Source organism: Diabrotica undecimpunctata, chromosome 4 (genome assembly GCF_040954645.1).
Source record: "Diabrotica undecimpunctata isolate CICGRU chromosome 4, icDiaUnde3, whole genome shotgun sequence".
In the NCBI taxonomy this organism is placed as follows: Eukaryota; Metazoa; Arthropoda; class Insecta; order Coleoptera; family Chrysomelidae; genus Diabrotica; species Diabrotica undecimpunctata.
The window spans coordinates 154,417,529-154,440,893 of NC_092806.1; the positions used below are offsets into that span (position 1 = coordinate 154,417,529).

The 23,365-nt window shown below is 32.5% G+C and overlaps 2 protein-coding genes across 3 annotated transcripts in view; one reads left to right on the plus strand and one right to left on the minus strand.

Annotated features, from left to right (window-relative positions):
* The window catches only part of LOC140440248 (probable sodium/potassium/calcium exchanger CG1090), a 182,509-nt gene extending 160,940 nt beyond the window's left edge, over positions 1–21,569 (plus strand). For both annotated transcript variants that reach the window (XM_072530623.1, XM_072530624.1), the window contains 7 exons: positions 701–963; positions 1,142–1,189; positions 1,310–1,471; positions 4,353–4,535; positions 4,639–4,741; positions 8,090–8,220; positions 10,782–21,569. In XM_072530623.1, coding sequence (XP_072386724.1) covers positions 701–963; positions 1,142–1,189; positions 1,310–1,471; positions 4,353–4,535; positions 4,639–4,741; positions 8,090–8,220; positions 10,782–10,981 — 1,090 coding nt within the window. In that variant the 3' untranslated portion in view covers positions 10,982–21,569. The remainder of the gene's footprint in view (positions 1–700; positions 964–1,141; positions 1,190–1,309; positions 1,472–4,352; positions 4,536–4,638; positions 4,742–8,089; positions 8,221–10,781) is intronic.
* The window catches only part of LOC140440249 (nucleoporin p58/p45-like), a 237,734-nt gene that overhangs the window by 183,671 nt on the left and 30,698 nt on the right, over positions 1–23,365 (minus strand). The gene's annotated exons all lie outside the window — the stretch shown is intronic.

Here is a 23,365-nt window from a genome sequence, read left to right on the forward strand (position 1 = left end):
CATGACCAGGTTTTTAGATTTTGCCAATGATTCCATTTAAAGTAATTTTTGAAAATTTTCCTCTAATTTTAGACCAAAAATAGTACCAGACTCTTGAAAAAAACCTTAATTCCATAAACATTAAAACCTAAATTCCCTTAAAACCCTCTCATTTGAATTTTTTTATTTAAAAATTCATTTGAAAACTTTTCGCTAATTTTAGAACAAAAATAGTACCAAAATCTTAAAAAAAACCTTAATTCCATAAAAATGAAACCGGAATTCTCTTAAAACCATCTAATTTGATTTTTTTTATTTGAAAATTCATTTGAAAAATTTCCGCTAATTTTACACCAACAATGGTACCAAATTCTTTAAAAAAAACCTTAATTCCATAAAAATAAAACCTTTATTCTCCTAGAAACATTTCATTTAAATATTTTTTTATTTGAAAATTTATTCAATAACTTTCCGCTAATTTTAGTCCAAAAGTAGTACCAGATTTCAAAAAAAAAATCTTAGATCCATAAAAATAAAACCTTAATTTCCTTAAAACCATCTCATTTAAATTTTTTTTATTTGAAAATTCCTTTTACAATTTTTCGCTAACTTTACACCAAAAATAGTACCACCAAATTCTTAAAAAAAAAACTGAATTCCCTTAAAACCATCTCATTTCAATCTTTTTTATTCGTTCTTCATACTACTTATAATGTTTTAGGCTGGAATCTTTGGTTATGATCCTAACCTACATCGTCTACTGTATAGTTCTACACTTTAACACTCCCCTCGAACGATGGGCGCAGACTTGGCCGGTCCCGTTCAAAAAGATGGCTCCTACAGAACAATCAGGACTAGTTAGCTACAAGACTTTGGAAGATGGAGGTAAACACCAATCCTACGGTATGGAGCAAACGAACACTGCTCAAGGTTACGGAGTAGAGCAGACTCAACAGTTTCAACAACCTGATTATTCTGATCCAGGTAACAATATAATTTCCTAGATTTTACAACGACATTTCAGAATCGATATAAAGTAGGCATTAAAGAATCTCATATTAAAATATTAGAGAAAATTTGATGCAAAATAGAACTTAGATCGTATTGTTCTATTTAACTTGATTTATATTCCTCAAGAAATATTATAAAACAACTGTTCTAGGTATGAACAATTTTGGCATGGCATGGTCTCCAGAAAAGTATCAGGAGGGTAAGTACTTATTTACCAAAAAATATTTTTTTGCTTTAAGTTGAATTTCACTTAGTTGTATAAATTTTCTTCTGAGTTCTGAATTTTAATATTTAAAAATATTTGCAAACAAAATCGTAGGTTTTGCTAGTCAACTAAGTGGAGCAGAGCTGAACCAAGCTAGTCAGCCAGAACCTACCGCACCCCCTCCTGTACCCGAACCAGTACGACCAGTTCAACCGGATTATTACAGACCAAAAGAATATGACCCAGCTGCTCACGTCGATCCTCTAGTAAGACCAGGTAAATAAGTTATTCACGGATATATTATATTATATGAGTTTGAAATTGACGAAAAAGTTGCCAACGTGAATGCAAACTAAATACTGACAAGAGAAATATACAAGTCCTGGATAGCACTAAATTGTGGTTACTCTAGAGCAGTGTTTCCCAAAGTGGGGGTCGCGACCATGAGGTACTAGGGGGGTCGCCGAACATTTACAAAATAAGACAAAAGCACCACTTTGTTAGATCATGCATTTTTATTTTAACAACGCCGTAAATAGAAATTAACAATTAATTATCAGACGAAATATAAAACTAAATATTAAAGCCCGTAAAAATAAAAGAGTAAAACAAAGTCAAATATTATAATCTTAATGAGAGCTATGCGCCTGTTTCTGTGAAACTAATCTTTCAAATCTAGGCTGTGTATTTGAGACACACACAATTATATCATTTTCAAGTACGAGACGATTTCTAACTCTTGTTTTAATGGCAGTCATAGACGAGAAACTTAACTCACACAAATATGATGTTACAAATGGAACCAAACATTTTACAGCTTCACTCGCCAACTGGGGGTATTCCTGCATTTTTTCGGTCCAAAATTGGTCCGAGTTCTGGGAAAAAAATTGGAGCTTCAACATTCCATCACTTGATATTTCAATAAGTTTTTCTTTCATGTTTATTGGTATTTCAACATGCTGAAAGGAATCGGCTAAAAACGGATGTAGTATCCATCTGCAACTGTCGTAACTATTTTGAATTTCTTCGGGGAAATAATCACAGAGCTGTTGTTTTAAATTGAGCAAAGTAACATGCATGTCAGCAAAAACTTGTTCAAAATTTGTAGCACTGTAATTGGATACATTTTCCATAATTTCCTGAAGGCACTGGAATGAATCGAGTTGTTTTTTGCCAAGTGAGATCGACCATAAATCGATTTTTCTTAGAAACACCTTAATTTTATCTGTCGCTGTAATTATATTAATGTCGCGACCTTGTAAATTACTGTTCAAAATATTTAATTGCTCGAAAATATCAGCAAGGAAACCTAGTTTCAGAAGTCAAATAGGATCGGAAAATTGATTTTCATATGGGGACTTCTCATCTTTCAAATACATTAAAAGCTCTGCTCTTAAGTGAAATACTCTTTTTAAGACGTTGCCCCTTGAAAGCCACCTTACTTCGGCGTGATAGAGAAGATTTTCAAATAAAGCACCCATGTCTTCGCAAATTTTTCTAAAAATACGGGTCTGCAAAGCTTTTCCTTTAATGGAATTTACAACTTTAATAATAGTTTTCATAACACAGTCCATTTCAGGAGATAAAGCTTTGGACGCAATAGCTTCTCGATGTAAAAAACAATGTCTCCATTTGACATTATTTCTTGTAATTTGACGACAAGACCAGATTTATGTCCTGTCATAGCTTTAGCGCCATCTGTGCATATAGCAATACATTTACCCCAGTCAATATCATATTTACTTGTACGTTTCACAAAAGTGTCGAGTAAACATTTTCCAGTGGTATTGGTCTCCAATGGGGAACAAAATAAAATATCTTCTTGAATGCCATTATTTGTATCATATCTTACAAACGTAATGAATTGGGCACAGTTAGATATATCTGTGGATTCGTCCATTTGAAGAGAGAAGTACGTGCATTTATTAAGATTTTCCACAACTTGCGCTTGAATATCTTCTGCCATATCACTAATTCTTCTTTGGATAGTATTATTTGACAGAGGTATAGTATTTAATTTTGCAGCCTCTCTTTCCCCACACATTATATGTACCATTTCAACAGCTGCTGGAAAAATCAGATTTTCAGGAATTGTGTGCGGATTACTAGTTTTGGCAACACGATAAGCAACTTTATAACTTGCTAATAATGCTTTTTCATTAGTAGTGGTTGCCAAGGGAAAACTGTCTTGCTGTTTGTAAAGGACGTTCAGCTTTCTTTCAAAGAATTCTACGGGCTTGTCTTTTTTATCTGGATGTTTGCTATTTAAATGTCGAAGTAACTTTGATGGCTTCATGCTTTCTTTTGACAAGACTTGTCCACAAATAACACATTGTGGTTTATTGGAAATAACGGTAAAACCATATTTAAGATATTCATCAATGTAGAATCTGTTTTTCTTTTTATTGCTGCTACTGCCACTTTCAGACGTAGATGGTTCTGCACTTCTTTTTAAAAACTTATCCATAATTTATAATTTATCGTAGACGTAAATACGTAAACGGGAATACGTAAGTCGTAAAATATTTACTCATTACTCAACACCGCGTTCGCCACCATAGGCTGTTTGGATTCGAACTGAGGTTTCGTTGCACATCGCCGCTTATATAAAGCCAAAACGAGGCTACGAGAACGTTCCAGAGTGCCATCTAGTAGCGAGCGCTTTCGCGATTATCATGGAAGAGTTTTGCGATGTAGACACAAGCTAATATGTCGCGGTATACAATGTGCAGTCGACTTCTTATTATTTATTTTTATTGTAAATGCTATTCTGGCAGAAGTACCTACTACTAATTACTAGTGGGACCGATCGCAATCATTAAAATCATTGTATTAAAATAAAATAATTGTTTTTGATTTAAACTTAAACAGTAAGGTAAAATTAAATTTTAGAAACCATCAGATAATTGTAAATTAGGCACGCTATTTCTGTCAAATAATATTGAATAAATGAGTGGGGGGAAATTGGGGGGCGCGAACAAATTTTTTAGCAAAAAGGGGTCGCGGTTTAGATAAGTTTGTGAAACTCTGCTCTAGAGTTACCAATATTTAGTTTTACCCCGAGAATGGAATACGTTCTTTCAGATAACCATTGTTTTAGTAGTCTCACAGTTGTACGTAATCTAAATTAATAATCTAAATCTAACTTATTTTACAGAGGGGGGATGGTACCAACAAGCTTCGTGGGGATTGATCTTTCCCATCCATTGGCTCTGCCGAAAAACCATGCCCGACTGTAGAAGTGAGAAATACAGAAATTGGTACCCCTTTACATTCTTTGTATCGATGGTTTGGATCTCATTTTATTCTTACTTTATGGTATGGATGATTACGATCATCGGTGAGTTTAAATTTATATCCAGATGAGGTATTTATTTAGTTTGTGCGTGCAACGTTAAGAAGAATCTGACTAGAATTTGAAGGGTTAATTATCGTTATTTTAGGTTACACTTTGGGAATCCCAGATACTGTCATGGGTCTTACGTTCGTAGCAGCAGGAGTTTCTGTTCCAGATGCTTTATCTAGCGTTGCAGTGATTAAAGAAGGGTAAGATTTTTAGATTAACAATAGTTAAGTTGAGTAAATTTTAAATATAATTAGCTTCTGGCAACACTTCTTCCGCTTTTTCGTGAGACAATTTATAGAAAACACCAAAAGTAAAACAGAAAGCCAACAGAAAGAATACTCATCCTACGCAATTGCAATGTACTAAGTTATATGAAGAATCTGAGAGAATGGTTTGGATGCAGCTCAAAACAACTATTTAGAGCTACTGCCTCAAAAAATAAAATAGCTATGATGATACGCCATTCTATTCTGTCCCTCGCTTGCATTTTCCAGTTGCCGACTCCGATCTTCTCGGCATTTTGTGTTACCCCGTCCATCCAACTCAGCTTTGGTCTACCCCGTCTTCTCATTCCCACGGGTTGCGCTGTTAGAATCTTTTTTATCATGTTGGACTCAGGGGCCCGGGCTACATGTCCTGCCCACTGCAGGCGGTTTCGCTTAATTATAGTGGTAAGAAGAAGTTATATGAGGCAGAAATTCACTGGTCAACTAAGGATTAAACCAGAAGCAGTCCTAAAACTACCAATGAGGAAATTGCTGGTCTTTGTTGAGATAACAGAACTTATTTGAGTTTAATGAAAATAAAAACAGGGTATGGTACAAAAATTTTAAGTGCCAGATATTTAAGTGTCTCACCTGAACTATGAGGAAGAAGACCTGTTTATCGCTTAAATATTATTCAGTTTTAAATCGAAAGAAAGTTCAGAAGTGGTTATCCATTCACTGGTCATCGGATTATTGAATTGGCTTAGCATTGTAAAAAATTTAATGAGAATTTGGTAGGTTACCAGTGGAAATCGTGGATACAGCTGAAACAGTGGGTACAGCTGAAACCAATGGACGACATCGAAGATATAAACGCAAGCTGGGAGAAAATTAAAAACTACATTGAAAAAGTAGCAACAGAAGCGCTAGGAAAACGTAAAGTCATACTGAACAAAAGAAGAAACAATAACAATACACTATGGTTCAGAAAAGAAATAAAAGAGAAATGTAAAGAGAAACGAGAGGCTCTATATAGAAAAGAGATTCATAAGAAACCAACGGAAAGAAATGGCAGAATTGAAGGAATACAATAACAAACCAGCAAATGAATGGGAAAGATACCTGACGGATTTGTTTAAAGGAAAGGAAAATAATAATCAACACAATACCTGAATTAAGACATGAAATAGAAATCAGTTTTCAGGAAGTAGAGCTAGCCATCAATTCACTCAAAAATAAAAAGTCACCAGGACCATACGGAATAATCAACGAACTTCTAAAACACGGAGGGGAAAGTATAACCCTAGAGATGACAAAACTTGTACAAAAACTAATATTGCACTGCAATATACCAGAGGCATGAAGAAACAGCATAATGATACCAATGTTCAAGAAGGGAGATAAAGAAGATCCCAACAAATATAAAGGTATAAATCTACTGAACACCGCACTTAATCTTACCACAAAAGTCCTAACCAACAAAATTAATAAACTAACAACTTTATCAGAAGAACAACAAGGATTCAGATCCGGAAGATCCTACGTAGACGCCGTATTTGTACTTAGACAAATCACAGAAAAGGTCATCAAATACAATAGACCTGACAAAGGCTTTCGATCGCATCCAAGTCGAAGACGTCTTACACCAACTGTATAAAACAAACATACCAATCAATATTATACAAACCATCGAAAACATTTACTTACATAATCGAATACAGGCAAAGATAAATGGAAAACTAACACAGTGTATACCAGTACAAAGCGAAGTCGGACAGGGTGACTCGTTAAGCCCACTTCTCTTTAATATATTAATGGACGAAATAATACATGTAGTACGTAAAGGTCATGGATACAGAATGGGGAACAAAGAAATCCAAATATTATGTTATGCCGACGACGCATTAATCGTCGAGACATAAGACGAGCTCCAAAGATTAACACACATCTTCAATACAACAGCCAAGAAATACAATATGATAATATCAGCAGAAAAAACGAAATGTATGACAACATCTAAATACCCACTACGATGTAAAATCGAGAATGATGGGAAAATTATAAAGCAGGAAGCAAGGTTTAGGTATCTGGGAATAGATATAACTAGTTACGGAAATGTTGAAGAAGAAGTACGACAACAAAGCTTAAAAGCAAGCAAATCGGCGGAATTTTTTAATAATACAATCTGGAAGAGCAAACACCTAAGACAAGACACAAAAACAAGAATCTATAAAGCAGCAATTAGACCTATATTAACACCTGACACATGAAAGACACATGAGATGAAAATACTTCGACGAATTTCAGGGAAAAGTCTGTTGGATAGGGAGAGAAGCGAAAACATAAGAAGAGCATGCAATATAGAAGACAAAAATGGATGGGTGACAAAACGAAAACAGGAGTGGAACAAACAAATTAGTAGAATGGCAGAGGATAGCACGGTACGAATAGCACGAGATAAGTCACCAAATGGACGAAGAAGTATTGGCAGACAAAAAAAAGATGGTGCGATAATTTAAACAATTTAGTAATCTAATATTGAAGAAGAAACAAGCTTTAAAGCCCACATGTAAGAAGTAAGAAGAACAAGAAGACCAGTGGAAATTAAGCATAACCACTGGTGAGAATTTGTAGAGCACCAGTGAAAATTAAAATTGTTGGCGTCAAAAATTTGCAGATCAACGATCGAAATTAAGATTCTAAAGCAACGAGAAATTGCTTGAGCAAAAATTTAGCAGATATAATTATATTGTGTCTTATACAATTAAACACGGATGTCCCGACGAACAGAAGTGGTGTTACTACTTCTTCAGCAGCAGACGGAAAATGACATTTGACAATTTAGGTATATTTATATTCATTCGCCAAAAAACTATCTATTCTGAACCTTAGTTAACGGTTTTGGAGATTGCATTCCACAAATATTGAATTTAGACCGTGGTAGGCAGAAGATAACGGTGTTTTTTTAAGGATAATAAGTCAATAAGGAGTCATTATGTAGAATATTACAAAATATCTAGTATTGCTGGAACTTTTATTACTGTTTATATATAAGAATAAATTGTGGAGTAGTTATAACAGAATATCGCGAGAAATTAGAGCAGAGAAATAACTGAATATATAGGATGTCTTATTAAATTAGAAAAATAAAGAGAAAATAAATAGGTAAACTGTAACGTGGAAGCTTGTTGACATGTTACAAAGTGGCAAAAATATATCACACTGTTTTATATTTATTTTTGTCTATTATATGAATAGCATACATAAACAGATGATGATACTGGAGTGTCTAAACAATTTTGTAGTGTTGGTTAAATATACTAATGGGTGTAATCGTTTTAGATATGGTGACATGGCTGTTTCCAATGCAGTGGGAAGTAACGTGTTTGACATTCTTATATGCTTGGGATTACCTTGGTTTATCAAGACAGCTATAATTCGACCAGGATCCACGGTTCGTGTTTTGAGCAAAGGTAAATATTCTTATAACATTTCTTTAATTGCCATAATTTTTTAAATCTGAATTTTCTGATACAATTTATGTTAACATAACAACATTGCAAATATCTCACAAAATGTATATAATAGGTAATCACGATTACAATATTAGACTGCCATTAAAATTTTTTCTATCGTTCAGTAGTTGTATGGTCCAATCAACAAGCCAATCTAACCGCAAACTGCGAACGCTGACTATAGGCTAATTGGCCCTGTATTCATTCTCCAGTACTTAAGTTTGCTTGTAACTCGCGACTTTGTGATCTGACCCCCTATTAGTTAACCAAAAATTGTATCCTTCTTACATCGGGCGACACATTACTTGGTCACGAGACCTTAGTACCAAACTTTGTTCTTTATTTAAACTCAACCAAGAAATCATGTGATCTTGATAATAACCAACAACTTTCAATAACACAGAGGGTTTAAGGATTTTGTTCTGGATTTAACCGATATTTACCTCTCTTCATCACTAAGAATTTCACATTCACGAAGGACACATATGGCAGTGCCTTCTTCTATTCTTCATGTAGTGCTTAATGGATCATTCACTCTGCGTATTGTGTAGAGGTGTTTACTTAGTTGATGGTGTCCAGTGATACTCTGTGACCGTCTTTTACGATTCGATAGACTAGAAAAGTCTCTTGTCAATGTTACCACTGGTTTTCTTCATTTGGGTTTGTTTGTTATTATGGCTTTTTACACTTCTTTTTGAGTTTGATGTTTAGCAGCATCACTTATGATGCAGCAGAATAATTCTGGGCTTTGAATGAGTTTTTTAGCCAGTGACTTTGAAAGTTCATTCCCCTGGACTCCTTTATATCCTCACATCTGTGATAGAGACGCCTTATTAAGGAGATTCTTGCAGTTTTTTGTCAGTTTTGATTTGGATTAGGTGGATTCTTAATCGCTAATATTATTGTCTGTGTCTCGAAAAGGTGTGTATTCATTTCGCTCTGTAGATGATCTTAATGATTTGATCAGCAAGGCTACTTTAGTCTGGGATACTACAGGGTGTTCTAAACTCTAGCTTGCGCTTAATTTGGTTGTCTGTCCAAAAACCTTCGATCTGGTTTTACGAACAATTTTTGGTCCATCAGTGAACCGTATTTGATATATGTTAATATATTTTATGTGACAGATCATTTAGTATTAAGATGTTTTAGCTTTTAGGATGATCAAAATAGTCAAAATACATAATTACAATGGGCGAAGATCAGTGATAACTTCTAACGGTGTAGTTTCTGTCATGTTCAGGAGAATCTGTCTCTATAGATTAGTGAAACTATGCACAATGTGCTACTATTTTGTGCATCACAGTACTGATAAACCAGTACACCATAAAATATGCACAATGTGCTACAAAATGGAGACGGTATAAGAAAATTTTATCCTTGGTAGTATTACAATTTTATCTGTGAAACCTTGTGTCTATATTCCTTGGTTGCTAAGCTCGTAGATCAAATCATTAACCACTATGTTCAAATGCGTTAATATAAGGACTTTTCCCTGAGGCCATCTCTTTGTTGAAGTTCAGTAAATAGCTCCTTGAATCGTTTTCGCGCAAAAACTTCGGATATTTCACGAATTATTTTGGTTTAAATAATTATTATTAAATAATTAATAATAATAATAATACTAAGAGAATTAAATGTCTTTAAGAAATAAAATGAAGGCAGCTAATACTACCGTTTAGTTGCTACCTTAAGTCCTTTTAGAGAAGTCTCCGGACCAATAACCCTCGTTAAGAGCTTACGTTGCCATGAAGTGAATCTGCTTAAAATTTTAACATCCTACATAAATATCAGCAATCTTGTAGTTTAATACCAATTAAATAACATTTAAAGGGTTTTTACCCATATATTTAGTGGCTTTAAACATGTATACTTAGTAGCAGCACTGAAGATGACATTTATTCCGAAAACGTTCCGTGATTTAGCACGAAAGGGTTTTTTTAATAAATATACCTTTTATAAAGGATTTTTTAATAAAAAAATTTGAGGATTCCTTAATAGCTTTTCCTATTTCTTCTTCTACTTCTGGTTCCTATCCGTTTCGGATGTTGGAAATCATATTGGCAATCATGCCCTTGCTTGCTGCCGCTCGAAACAGCTCCGTTGAGGTTTTCTTAAACCATGTTCTTAAATTCCGCAGCCATGATATTCTCCTTCTACCGGGTCCACGCTTACCTTTGACTTTACCTTGCAATATAGAGTGCAGCAGGGAGTAACGGTGCTGATTTCTCATAACGTGTCCCAGATATTGCAATTTTATGCGTTTGATCGTAAACACAATCTCTGGTTCCTTCTTCATTTTTTCTAGAACTTCCTTGTTCGTGATCCTTGCTGTCCATGATATTCTTCTATAAAGCCACATCTCAAATGCTTCAAGTTTTTTAATAGTGGTGTCTGTAAGCGTCCATGCCTCCGCCCCGTACAACAACACAGAGAAAACATAGCATCTCAAATGTCTCATTTTTGTATCTAGGTAATTTTACTCCTATTTAAAAATGTAATTTTATTCTTTTTAATTTCAGGTTTAACGTACTCCACATTATCTCTCCTCTCGACAGTAGTATTCCTAGTAGTAGCGACTCACATGAACGGATGGAAGTTAGATAGGCGCTTCGGCATAATGCTTATGGTTTGGTACCTAGTATTCATAACGTTCGCCAGCATGTACGAACTGAACGTGTTTGGCTACATGAATCCACCAGAATGTAGTTGCGACTGGTAATTTCAAACCAAAGAAATGATACAACTTATAGCTTAAATATATTTATCGTTGTTACCATACCCTGTTACTGGTTTAGAGTTTTGAAACTTCAAAAAGTGTGAGACGATATCAACAGAGTTCTATCTGGTATACAACTCAAAATATGATGGTCTTATTCTTATTAAGATTGGTGTTAGTAGCTTTGTTGATAGAAGAAATGGATAATTAAAAATATGTTAGGGCTTTTTAATTTTTTCAGAATTTATCTGAAGAATTTCATTTTCATTGTCATTATTTTATTTGAATCGCTACACAGGGTCTGCTTTTGTAATTTAATTTTTTTATATTTTGTGTTTGGGTCATTCTAAAATTAGAATCATCCACAGAAATGTCTTATCTTTTTCCTGGCTTCCCTTTCCATTCCTTCAAGGAACTCTTTTCTTCTACCTCTTCTAGGAACTATGTAACAAAGATAACATAACCTAAAAATGCATTTCTTTCAAAAAAAGTGTATAATTTTTTTTTGGTTGAGTGGGTGGGAAACTAAAATTGCCCTGAGGTTTAGTTTTTAATCACATAGAATGTAAAAACCTTTACAACAACAATAAGGTAAGAGTTAAAACCGGCAATAAATACTCCAACGAATTTAAGACCACAAAAGGCTTATTGCAGGGATGCTCTACATCTCCGACACCGAACAAATCCGATATTCCTCGAACAAATATTAAAACCATGGAAAAGGAAATGTGAAGGGATGGGAATACCAATCCGGGACAAATTCTTGTACACATTAAGCTTTGCAGATGACCAAGTGGTAACGACTCAAGATGAAGAAGATCTGTGCTATATGCTCCGAAAATTAGAAAAGGAATACACAAAAAATGAACTAGAAATAAATCTGGAAAAGACCGAATATTTAACATCAGAGCAAGAACCAGTGAGAAACTTGGAAATGGACGATAATAGGGAAATTAACGGCACTGACAAATTCAGATATTTAGGATTCATACTCTCAAAAAATGGAACCACTGAGCAAGAGATAACCAGTAGATTAGAACAGACAAGAACATATATTAAACAAATGAACGGGGTACTGTGGGATAGACAGATTACCAGAAATACAAAGAAAAGAATTTATAACACCTTGGTACGCAGTATAATGACCTATGGAGCAGAGAATTGGGTAATAAATAAACGAAACAGAGTTCATGAGAAGAAGCTGCAGAGTGACAAAAATGGATCGCATCAGAAATGAGGAGATAAAACGAAGAATGGCAGTAGAACGAGACATACTCAGCTACATCGAAGAAAAACGTTAAATTGGGTATGGACATGTGAGAAGAACAGATTATACAAGGTGGATAGCAAAGATTTCGGATTGGAGCCCCATAGGAAGGAGGAAAAGAGGTAGACCCCGAAGATCATGAAGGGGTGAAGTGGACGAGGCCATGGAAAGACGAGACCTTAGAGATGAAGAATGGCACAATACAAAATGTCTGAGACTTAATGCAGCTTGGCTAGCAGGTTATGCCGAAGAATGACCAATTGACACTCAAAGAAGAATTCGGCCATTTAACTAAGAATGAATGTGACTATTAGCTAGAAACAATTATAAAAGGGATGAAAATAAGAGAACTGAAAGCAGGAACTTACTAAAGAAGGTTTTGGGCACCAGAAAAGTATCAACGTTTACTTCCCAAGGTACCTTATATTGCTGCAGAAGTTGTCTAAATAATTTCTGAAACTGTAAAAAATGAGGTACTAATAAAACATATTATGTACAACCCAATTTAATTCCTAATTAGTTAGGAGTAAATATATACATATACCGTTTAACTCCTAATAGTTTAGTATCCCTACGTACAAAATAGACTGTAATCCTCTTACCTATTATGTACAGACTATAACTACATTTGAGTACAATGAAATCCCTAAATATAAAAAGTATAAGGCTTTCAACTATTATGTACTTATAGCCTAATATTAAATTTTAATAATAAAAAATTAAATACTTAATCTCAAAAATCTAATCCACTTGCCAAACTCAGAAAGGTATATTGCCACAATTTCGGCTTCGATTAGGATAGTTACCCAAGCAAGTTAAATGGGAAAATCTATTCTGATGGAATAGATCCCAAAAATATCAAAAAACTAACTATCTGATTTAATGTGTACACACTGACTTACATATAGAATTTATGAGGCTATCAAAGCATCCCTTGCTAAATAGTTACTATTAAATAATATTATACTTGAATACCAGTAAACAAATTAATACCTTGAGGAGGTTATTGCTTAATCAAAAGTAAATATTATTTAAATATACCACAAAAAAATTGTTGAAAGTACATAAAAAAAACGAAATTGTTGAGATCCTACCATTTAGGGCGTATCCCTAAATACACCCTAAATGGTAAAAGTATCTTCATGGTACCAAATATTCGTTACTTAATGCCTGATTGGTTGTTATAGCCAAACATGCTAAACGTTGAGACCAAAAACAAATAATATGACAATAAACTCAATAAATAACTGAGTAAAAGCCGACAAAATTAAGGGACTGAAACCAAAATATTTAAAGAAAGCATAAAGCACACTTGGAGTCTGCTGAAAAGTGCAATTTTGGATGCACAAGAAAATATAATTAAAAGATAAGAAAAAAACAACATAAATGCTGGAACAATCCGCAAATACAAAGAATAAAGAAAGTCCGGCAATTCTTAAAATAAAAATTAGAAATACTAAAGAAGCATGGATGATGGAATGAAGCTATTTACCTAATGTAGTTGTGAGCATTTTAAAATCAAATTAATGAAATGGTCTATCTTATATTTTGTATTCTGTATATTTTTACATGCCTTTCGTCTAAAAGAAAATTAAGTGAATCTTCTTTTTTTTTAAATTAGATTCCGTAAACTTAACATTTCTTTGCTTCCAAATATTCCTTAAATTTTTTTTAATGGAATTATGTAAGCTGCAAATCGCAGATAATGGAACCTTTCCCAATCTACCACCGATGATTATATGGTACCAGAATAGACCTACAAGATCTACAAGTAAGTCCAATCTCAATACGTATGAGACCAGATTACTATTCATAATAATTCTCATTTAGAGAAGACGTTACAAAACTCTTAAACCATATATAAATCGCAAAAAAATAAAAATTAATGTTATCCATTTTTAACTGGTAGGTGGATAGTTGTTAACTGTTTACTTTACCTAACCGTTGCGTTGTGGTGTTAATGTTACATGGTGTGCTTTGGATCAGTGTGTTTTAGTATTAAATATTGTAAAATATATACCTAAACCTAAACGGTAAATGTAGAATCTATACTTCTAAACTTCTTCCGTTTTTCTCTTGTTCTCGTTAGAATCTATAGATCTCGTATATTGTTATATTGGTCTCAGAAGTATGTATATAGCAAAAACCACAAAGAGAATATATTATATATTTATAACATTAATAATAGAATTTATAACAGAAACTCTTATTAAACATTTGGTTTTTACCAGAATTTTAAATTTGACGTTTGAAGTATGACATTTGACAAGTGAAATACCACACGTCACTGTCAAATTTCATTTCAGTTAAACGTTAGATTAAAAAAGCTTTTCAATAAAGCTATCAGATGTATCGAATTTGTGGTTTTAAGAAAAACATAGACACACAAAGCAACAGACAAGTTGGTGTAGAAATGGCATATAATGGAACTGAAAGACAAAAACGCTGTGCTGATTAGAGGAACCTGTCGATTTGTGAGACATCTCAGTGATAAAAGATCAGTTGAAGATTATTTTGTATGGCGATTTCAAGCGACATTAAATATAAAAAACAAATTTAATACATCGTAGAATATATACAGGGTGATCCATTACCAAAAAGACATTTTAAAATTATTTATTAATTGAAGAAGAGCATTTAGGTAAAAATATCTTGTGTGATATGTTTGTATACACCTTTCTGAGACCCTTGTATAGAATACATTTTATATGCAGCTTTTAGTAATTTGTAATACTTCATTTGGTACGAAGCAACACATTTGACCAGTATTATTATAAGGAGAAACAAATGGTACAAAATATAAGATTATAGAACGATCATTCACACAAGAATCCGATTTAGTTAAGATTTTGGTAATAAATATTTTGTACTTATCTATTTCTCGGTACTATTTCAACAATGGATATGTTCCTATGTTTAAGGATTATTTTAGTTTCCTAAAAAATGTGATATAGTACAGATATGATTTTAGAAAAGGTAGTTGATGAACAAATTTTTGAAGGGTGTGTAGATCTTCCATGTTTATTAATAATAACTTTCTTGATGTTTTGATAATTTATACCTTTACAAGAAAATTTTCACGGTACTTTATTTACAGGCTCTTAAACAATAAACTTTAGCAAACTTTTAAGAAATGTTCTAAAAAAATTGTTTGCCTATCAAGCCGAGAAAAAAATTTTTGGTTCATAATTTTGTAGAGTTTTATTTTTGTAATTCTCGATTTAATTGTGGATTTAAGGAGATTAAGCCCAAAATATCATCTGTTGGCCGTGCAAATTCTGCGGTTTATCTCTGCAGTAGTATTATTGTCAGTGTTAAGGAGCGCTCCCAGTTATACAATGTCATTCACAGCTTCGATGACGTCATTTTCTGCAACAAGTGGTCGTGGGATTTGTGGTTGCGTGCTTATTTTCATATACTTTGTTTTGTTGGTGTTTATCGTACAACGTTTTCCGTTCTCCCAATAATATTGATATGATCAGCATAGGCCAGGATTTGCACTGGTTTATTATATATTGAACCAGTGGTTGTGATTTGTAACATACGTATTACTTTGTCCAAAACCAGATTAAACTTTATACAGGAGAGAGGCCTTGGCGCAGCCCGTTATTTATTTTAAAAGGTTCACACAGATCCCCCTGAATTCGTACTCTACATTCAACTTTTTCAAGAGTTAGTTTTGTTAAATTTACCAACTGATTTGGTATTCCTAGCTCTTTCATTGCTTTGAACACTTCCCTTCTATTCACAGAGTCATAGGCTGCTTTGTATTCTACAAATATGTGACGAGTAGCAATGCTATATTCCACTGTTTTTTCTAAACTTTGTTTCAGGGTTTCAATCTGATGAATTGTCGATTTACCACTTCTGAAACCAACCTGGTATTTTCCTACTATCCGTTCTGCATATGGTGCCACACGGTGACATAGTACTGTGGAAAATATTTTATACGCTGCATTTAAAGCATAATTCTCTGTGGTTAGAGCATTCAAAGACATCTCTTTTTTTATGTATAGTGCAAAGTATTCCAATATTCCAATTAACTGAATTTTTAACTTCAAGAATCGTTAGTGGTTCCTCTTTCCTCCCGTCTATTCCCCTTACCTCATCTCTTCTGTCTTCCAGGTTTTCTTCTTCTTCTTCCTCTATATTCAGTGCCTGGTTAAAGTATTTCACCCATCAATTCAATAAACCTTTCCTTGTTGTTAATAGGTCGCCATTTTGACTTCCTTATTGTCTTGTGGTTGACTTGAATTATTTTCTGTTGATGTTAACTTTCTTATAGAATGCTCTGAATTCTTTCTCTCTTTTGAGGTTTTCTATATATTTAAGTTACTTATTTAAGTGGTTTCGTTTGCGTTTTTTTCTGACTTGGTAAATAAAAAACAAAAAACCTAAAACTCAAAACTATTTCTATTTATTTGATGGCTTGGTGCCCAGATAAAAACCTTGAATACAACTTCCCATATGGAAATCGAAACGTCAAAAAAAACACATTAAAGATAAAGATAATATAACTTGTGGGATGTATAGTATCATTATGGATTTACTAAATGTTAATTTTAATATTAAATTTTAATAATCTTTAATTCCTCTTCCTTTTGACAATTAAACAGCTCTGTATATTAGTGAATCTTCCTTATTATTCTTATGAAACTTCTTTTCAAAAATATGTTCATTAGCAATCTTATAAATAAATATTATACAAGCTAAAAAAAATGTAGACAAAGAAAAGATGGTATCCTATAATATTAGCACATTTAAAATACCGTATGATGCGCACAAATTTTTTGAAATATACCCCTTATATTCGGTACCTCGGAGGTAAAGGACACTATGTCCATTTTCTTACTTTTTCAGGAGAGCAGTTTTAAAATTTTTTAAATTTGTAATCAGTAAATACTCAAATGTTTCTTATATTTAACCAAGATTAATATATTATTATTGTGGTGTGTATAATCGTCTTTCATTCCATGAAGTGTTATCTACCTGAGGTTTACCGTTCATTATTTAAAATTTTTTTTAAAATGTGTAGGTAGTTGGACATATGTAGTGTTTACCTCTAACAACTTTTTTAAATAATGTGGCATTGCATGTTAAGGTTTTTACGAAATAAACAATACAAACACATTAAACAGCCTATACTATTATTTTATTAGAGGTAAATATTATAATGTTATAATAATTAAGTAATATTATAGACGACAAGTTTCAAAATTGTTAAAGATGCTCCATATCATCTTCATCTTCTTGTGGGTAATCGTTTGTGGCTTCATCGCTATGTGTTAAATTTTGATAAAACGCATGACAAACTGACGGAACAAAAGGCAGTAGTGCAAAGTCATTGTACTTTTGTTCTGTGATTGGTAATGGGATTACTGAGACTTGATTTAATTGGGCTGGAAACGTTACTTGCTGTCTTCGATACCTCATGAAGTCTACTTCATACATATTTTGATTATTGAAATCGGTGTTATAAAAGAACTTTCCAATGTATTCTTGTTGGACTTGTAGGAAAACACATGTTGACAGTAGAACAGGGTCTTTATTAACATTTTTTTTTCTACTTACAAAAGGAGGATTAGATGACAATTTCTTATCGAACAGCGTTTTCAAGTTTTTGAAATCTGCAAGTTCCATATTGTGCACTGTGTATTTACCTGATGTTTGCCTAACTAGTTGTTGCCAGTCCCATGGTGTTAAAATGGCCAAATTGGAGAGTTTCTTTCTTTTTCTTTCGATTTAAGCATGAACAGTGTCTGCTTCTATATGTGTGTGCCCTTTCAGTAAACACTTTTGAGTGATCGTCTTTATTTACAGTATCCAAAAATAGCACATTATAATATTTATTATATAATAGCACTTATATTTTTTGATTTTGATTTAGTCCATAGCAGTTATCGGTCCAACGAGTGATGTCCTCTACTTGACTACCTGGAATTGTAATGTCAGTCCATTTTAAAATTGACGAGTCGATTTCATTTGCACCTCGGGCCCCTTTCGATTCGTCCCACATTATACATTGTACAGAAGAATCACTGGCATCATGTAATGTAAAATTTAATGTCCAAAGCTTCCTTTTGTAGAAACTAATACAATTGTTTGTTAGTGGTAAAGGCAAACATTTTTGCAAATCACCAGATAGTACTTTGTATTTTGGTGACTCTTTAGCTATTATAAAGTCCAATTGTTTTAAGTTATACCGAGTTTTAGATTCAATTAGGTGAGCATCATGATCAGCCTAGCCTGTACACTGGTTAGTTCATCTGCAGTAAGATTATTTTTTAATTGAGCGGTGAATGTACTGCATGTATCGCAAATGTCTCTTTTGGGCGGTTTAAACGACAACTTGAAGTCTTTATTAAAAATATCTGCGTACAACCACTTTTTTGCTCTGAGCTTTGGATCTACATGTCTTTCATTGCATTCATCAATGTACAGTTGATACATCTTTTCTATTGTAAGTTCTGTGCCCAGATAATCTCTCTTATTCCTTTCTCTGGAATAATGACTCTTTTTTTCTTGATCGAAGAGTAGGTTGGATGTCGATACATGAGAAGATTAATTGCTTTTTAAGATCTGAAACGTTTGTCTCAGTCCAGTATGAGTTGAAAATTTTGTGTCTTTCGTATTCTGGCAATCTTTCAGAGCATGTCATGTGACACATGCAAGGAGGCTTTAACATTTTTGCAGGCATGTCTTTTCCTCTTTTACTGAGATACTCTTTCCCACCAGCTATTTTTCGTTTGCGAACATTACAGGCCCAATTTTGTTCATTTACTACACATTTTTTACCTTTTTGTTTGCACTTAGTTATATTTTGTACCTTTCTTTTAACACTTTCTTATATTTTTTACCTTTTTGTTTGCACTTAGTTATATTTTGTACCTTTCTAAAATAACTTCATTATGTTCATTGAAATTGCCTGCATCACTGCTTAGAGATAAATCGTCCTGAAGAAGATTTTTTTTATTGCCCCACTAATCGTACGAGTAAATAATAGCTTTCTCTTTTACCTTTGTTTTCGCTGGTTTACTTATACGTTTCATATCATTGTCGTCCGATTCTGAGCTTTCACCACTTAGAGGCTCATAGATTTTATCAATATCCGAATTTTCATCTCCAAACAAATTATCATTTTTGTCCACTCCTTTCTTATAACGAATATATTATATCAAACCAGCTAAAAGAAGGACTTGAATCGTGTTTTATTATAATTTATGAAAATATTTTAATTAAATAATATTAAAAAATAAAAAATTTAGACATGACTTTAAATTATTATGTTTAATTTCAAATCGAGAGCTGTCATTCGCTTCTCGTAAAGTGTAGCACAAAACTGTATTGAGTTGTGGCATACTAGAATAAATAAAACACACTAAAAAAACTAAAAATTTAATTTGAAATTAATACAAAATGAATAACTTTTTCAGTGAACAAGTGTGGAATTTAAATATATGTATTATAATTCGAAACTTCTGAAATAATAGTATTTTGTCATATCTCCATTATTAAAAAATTCTTCAAACATTTTGGACATTAACTCAACCGTCTCTCTGGTTATTAAATTTATTAGATACCGTGTTTTGTTGTTAATAATAAAAATAATATTTATCTAAACACATTTTTAAACGTTATTTTTTTTATTTAGATTTAGTGCAATTCCGTTATGTGTGATGGCAACAATGAATTGTTCCACGAACCATTGTCTCCAGTCTGAACCAGAGATATGTAAGAGAGGCTCTCTTATATATCTCTGGTCTGAACACTGGTTTACATTGGGAAAAAAAAGTTTAGCATTTTTATATGACGGGAAGTGTACAAGGGTACATAACACTATGTCCGGATGGTAAATGACGGTGCACACATATAGTAGAGGTAAACAACACCAAGTCCACATGGTGTTGTTTACCTCTGACTGGAAGTGGACTTGGTGTTTATAAAAAAGTCGGTAACTTGCCGTAAAATTATCTCTGGACATAGTATGCTTTACCCATGTGTAGAGCCAGAAAAGTTATATTCAAAAGTGCAATAATCTAAATTTCGATAAAAATGGACATAGTGTCCTTTACCTCCGAGGTACACATATATATTATATAAATAAAAGTAAAAAACATACCCCTTTTTTAAACGTTTATTTTGTAAATAATTTCGATGAAAACGCAATATGCATTTAACTTCTGAGATAGTTTAAGTCTTAAAGAAACCTATGAAATTTGCTAAATGTGTCTAGCATCATTAATAGAGTAAGTTTAATAGTTTAAATATTTAGCCTCAGGGATAAATAAATGAAATAACTTTTAAAATATTTGACCGATCGGGGCAAATTTTGCACAAATTTAAAAGACTGTAATTCCTCGATGTTCAAATGTATTAACAACATTTTATTTTGTTAATAGACAAATTAATAAAATTTATAAATTAGTTCACAAAAACTGCTTTTTTGCAAATATTTCCGATAATTATTTATCAATTTTAATTTAAAAAACGGGAAAATAAAGATATTCTTGATAGAAAAAAATGATATAAATATTGTTTATGTAAAATATAAAGGAAAAAACTTATAGACAAAAAATCAAATTGTGACCATAAATTATTGTTAAAAAAAACGCAAGATAAAAATGCGAGTACTTTTTCATCTATTCGTCATCTAGTATCCCCCACCTTTGTCTTAAAAGCTTCAGATATCTGCGAAAAATTTTTCGACCTTTTTTTAACCAGACTGGGCTATTATAAAGTTTGGTCTATTGCGGAAGATACTCAAGTCATAAAGGTAGGTGAAAAGGACGCAAAAAACGAAGTAGAACGTACAAACTTAAAAAAAAGTTAAAAAAAACTAGATATACCACTACAGAAGATACGTATATGACATAGAAGATTATTGTTTTATAATTGATAAATGCCGTGTAGCCAAATGAAGCACAAAAAAGTTCATAAATTTTTATACCTTACGTCAAAATTATTGTTTAAATATTACCGTTTTAAACGAATCAAAAAAACTTAAAATATGTTTTAACTTCTCTGGTATGTTTTGATTAAATAATCAATTCTACACATAAACATAAAAGCGATTGAAAAAGGAAGCCTTAAAGTTGATATCTTTTCTTCAGCCTGTATAATATTTATTAATCGTAGAATAATAAGTTTTATTGTGATATGTTAAAAAATAGACGTGTTCATTACTATAGCGTAAGTCAAATTGACAATAAAGTTTGTAATGATCAAGTCTCTAAAGAAATTTTATTAAAAATATATAGTGTATATTTTTATTTATTTGTTATTTTTAAAGTTGGTAATAAAGCAAAATCTTGGTGTGGCACTTTATTTAAGAATATTTGAAGAATTGGTTAAATTTTCTCTATCTACATTGAGTTTCAAATATTTTCGCCTTAACGCTTAATTTTTATTCACATATCTTCACTTTTGAATAATTTTACTCCATTTTCAAACTAAACATTAACGAAAGACTAAGAAAGTAAGTAAAAGAACAAATAATGGGGTATTTGGATACGTTTTTTAAAGAAATGGTTTTAAGAAGCTCACCATATAAGGAAAGGTCAAAGGTAAAATAAATAGAGGCAGATCTCCCATATTTCTTGGGAAATATGGGAGACGTGGGAGTGATTAGAAGATATAGAAAAATGGGAGATGTAGAAAAAATCAACTCATGAAGTCATGGTATTAGATACCTGTAATAGGTTTACGTTTAAAAAAAAATACTGAGAGGAGAAATGTTTCAGAAATAGTAGGGGTTACTAAAAATAAAAGAAAAAAACACATTCAAATAAAGACAGTAAACAAGAGATAATTATAGAGAACGAGAAGACAGAAAACTTGTTAGTGAAACTACAAAACAATAAAATCGCAGGGGAAAATAATATTTGTGCTGTAATGCTGAAAAAAAAGGTTGTCGAACTTTCAAAAAAGATAAGATGTCATAAAATTGGAATGAAAGCTAAAAATATGAGGCAGGAAGAATTGCGATAACTACCGAGACGTTACACTGTTGAATTTTTTAGATCTGGCTAATTGGTCTTTACCAAAGCCATCCAATTCAGAAAAAAAAATTGTTTAGATGTTATTGTGTTTATGATGATAATTTGGAAAGAAGTGTTATATGATTGAAAACAGCGACTTTAAGGGAGAAAATAAAGAAGTATATTCATTTCTATCAAGTAAGGATACTGTTTTGTGTCTGCGGAAGCTGACATACCTAATTATGTCACAAAAGCTGGTACTACAATGGCTAAAATTTCGTTCACTTCAAGAGTGGAATTTGAGTGTTCACTTCAGTTAATTTGAGAAGAACTAATTGGACTTGTGCTTATTTTTGACGCATTTCGTGCTCACAAGAACCTATTACTATGTTATCAAACAAAGGTCCTGCAGTTTTTTCACCAACTCTGTTAAAAATTCTTATATCAACAATGTCTCGAACATTATTGAATCAAGTATGTATTTCACAATCCACTATTTCAGTCAGGCATTTCGCATTTCTTCCAGACGTATTATTAAGTATAGGAGTCTAAATTCCAAAAGGCTACCTTCGTACTTTAAAATTTCCATGGCCTTTAAATTATCTTAACTGTTCCAGTGGCTTTCCTGTTTTTGAGCGAAAAATGAAATATTTCTGTATATTTCTCGAAATGTTCTGGGTTCGGGTTGTACCACAGATTTCTATAGGACTCTAATTATTGACTCATTGAGATAACATTCACACGTTCAATGTCTTTTCATCTTTGTTTAAATGCTTCATTATTTTTATGCTACTTCTTGTCGTCCATGGATGTTATATTTGATGTGACTGATATATCTTGCCTAACTGAATTGCTTATTTTAGCATACACTTGATATTTCTCAGGATTTTAAGGTTTTACAAGAAAATTATAAGGATGGACAAATAGATGTGAATTTATTGGAGGACAATTAAACTAAACTATTTTATACTGTCTGTTTATACCTACAGTTATAAAACAGTTGTTAAAAAATTAAAAAAAAAACGAGATTTTGTTTTATCACCATCTTATGTTTATCTTTAATTGAAATATGTCAATAATCAAATTTGTCAATGAAACATAAATTCAATTACTAGTCGTATATAATAAATAGATAGAAAACAT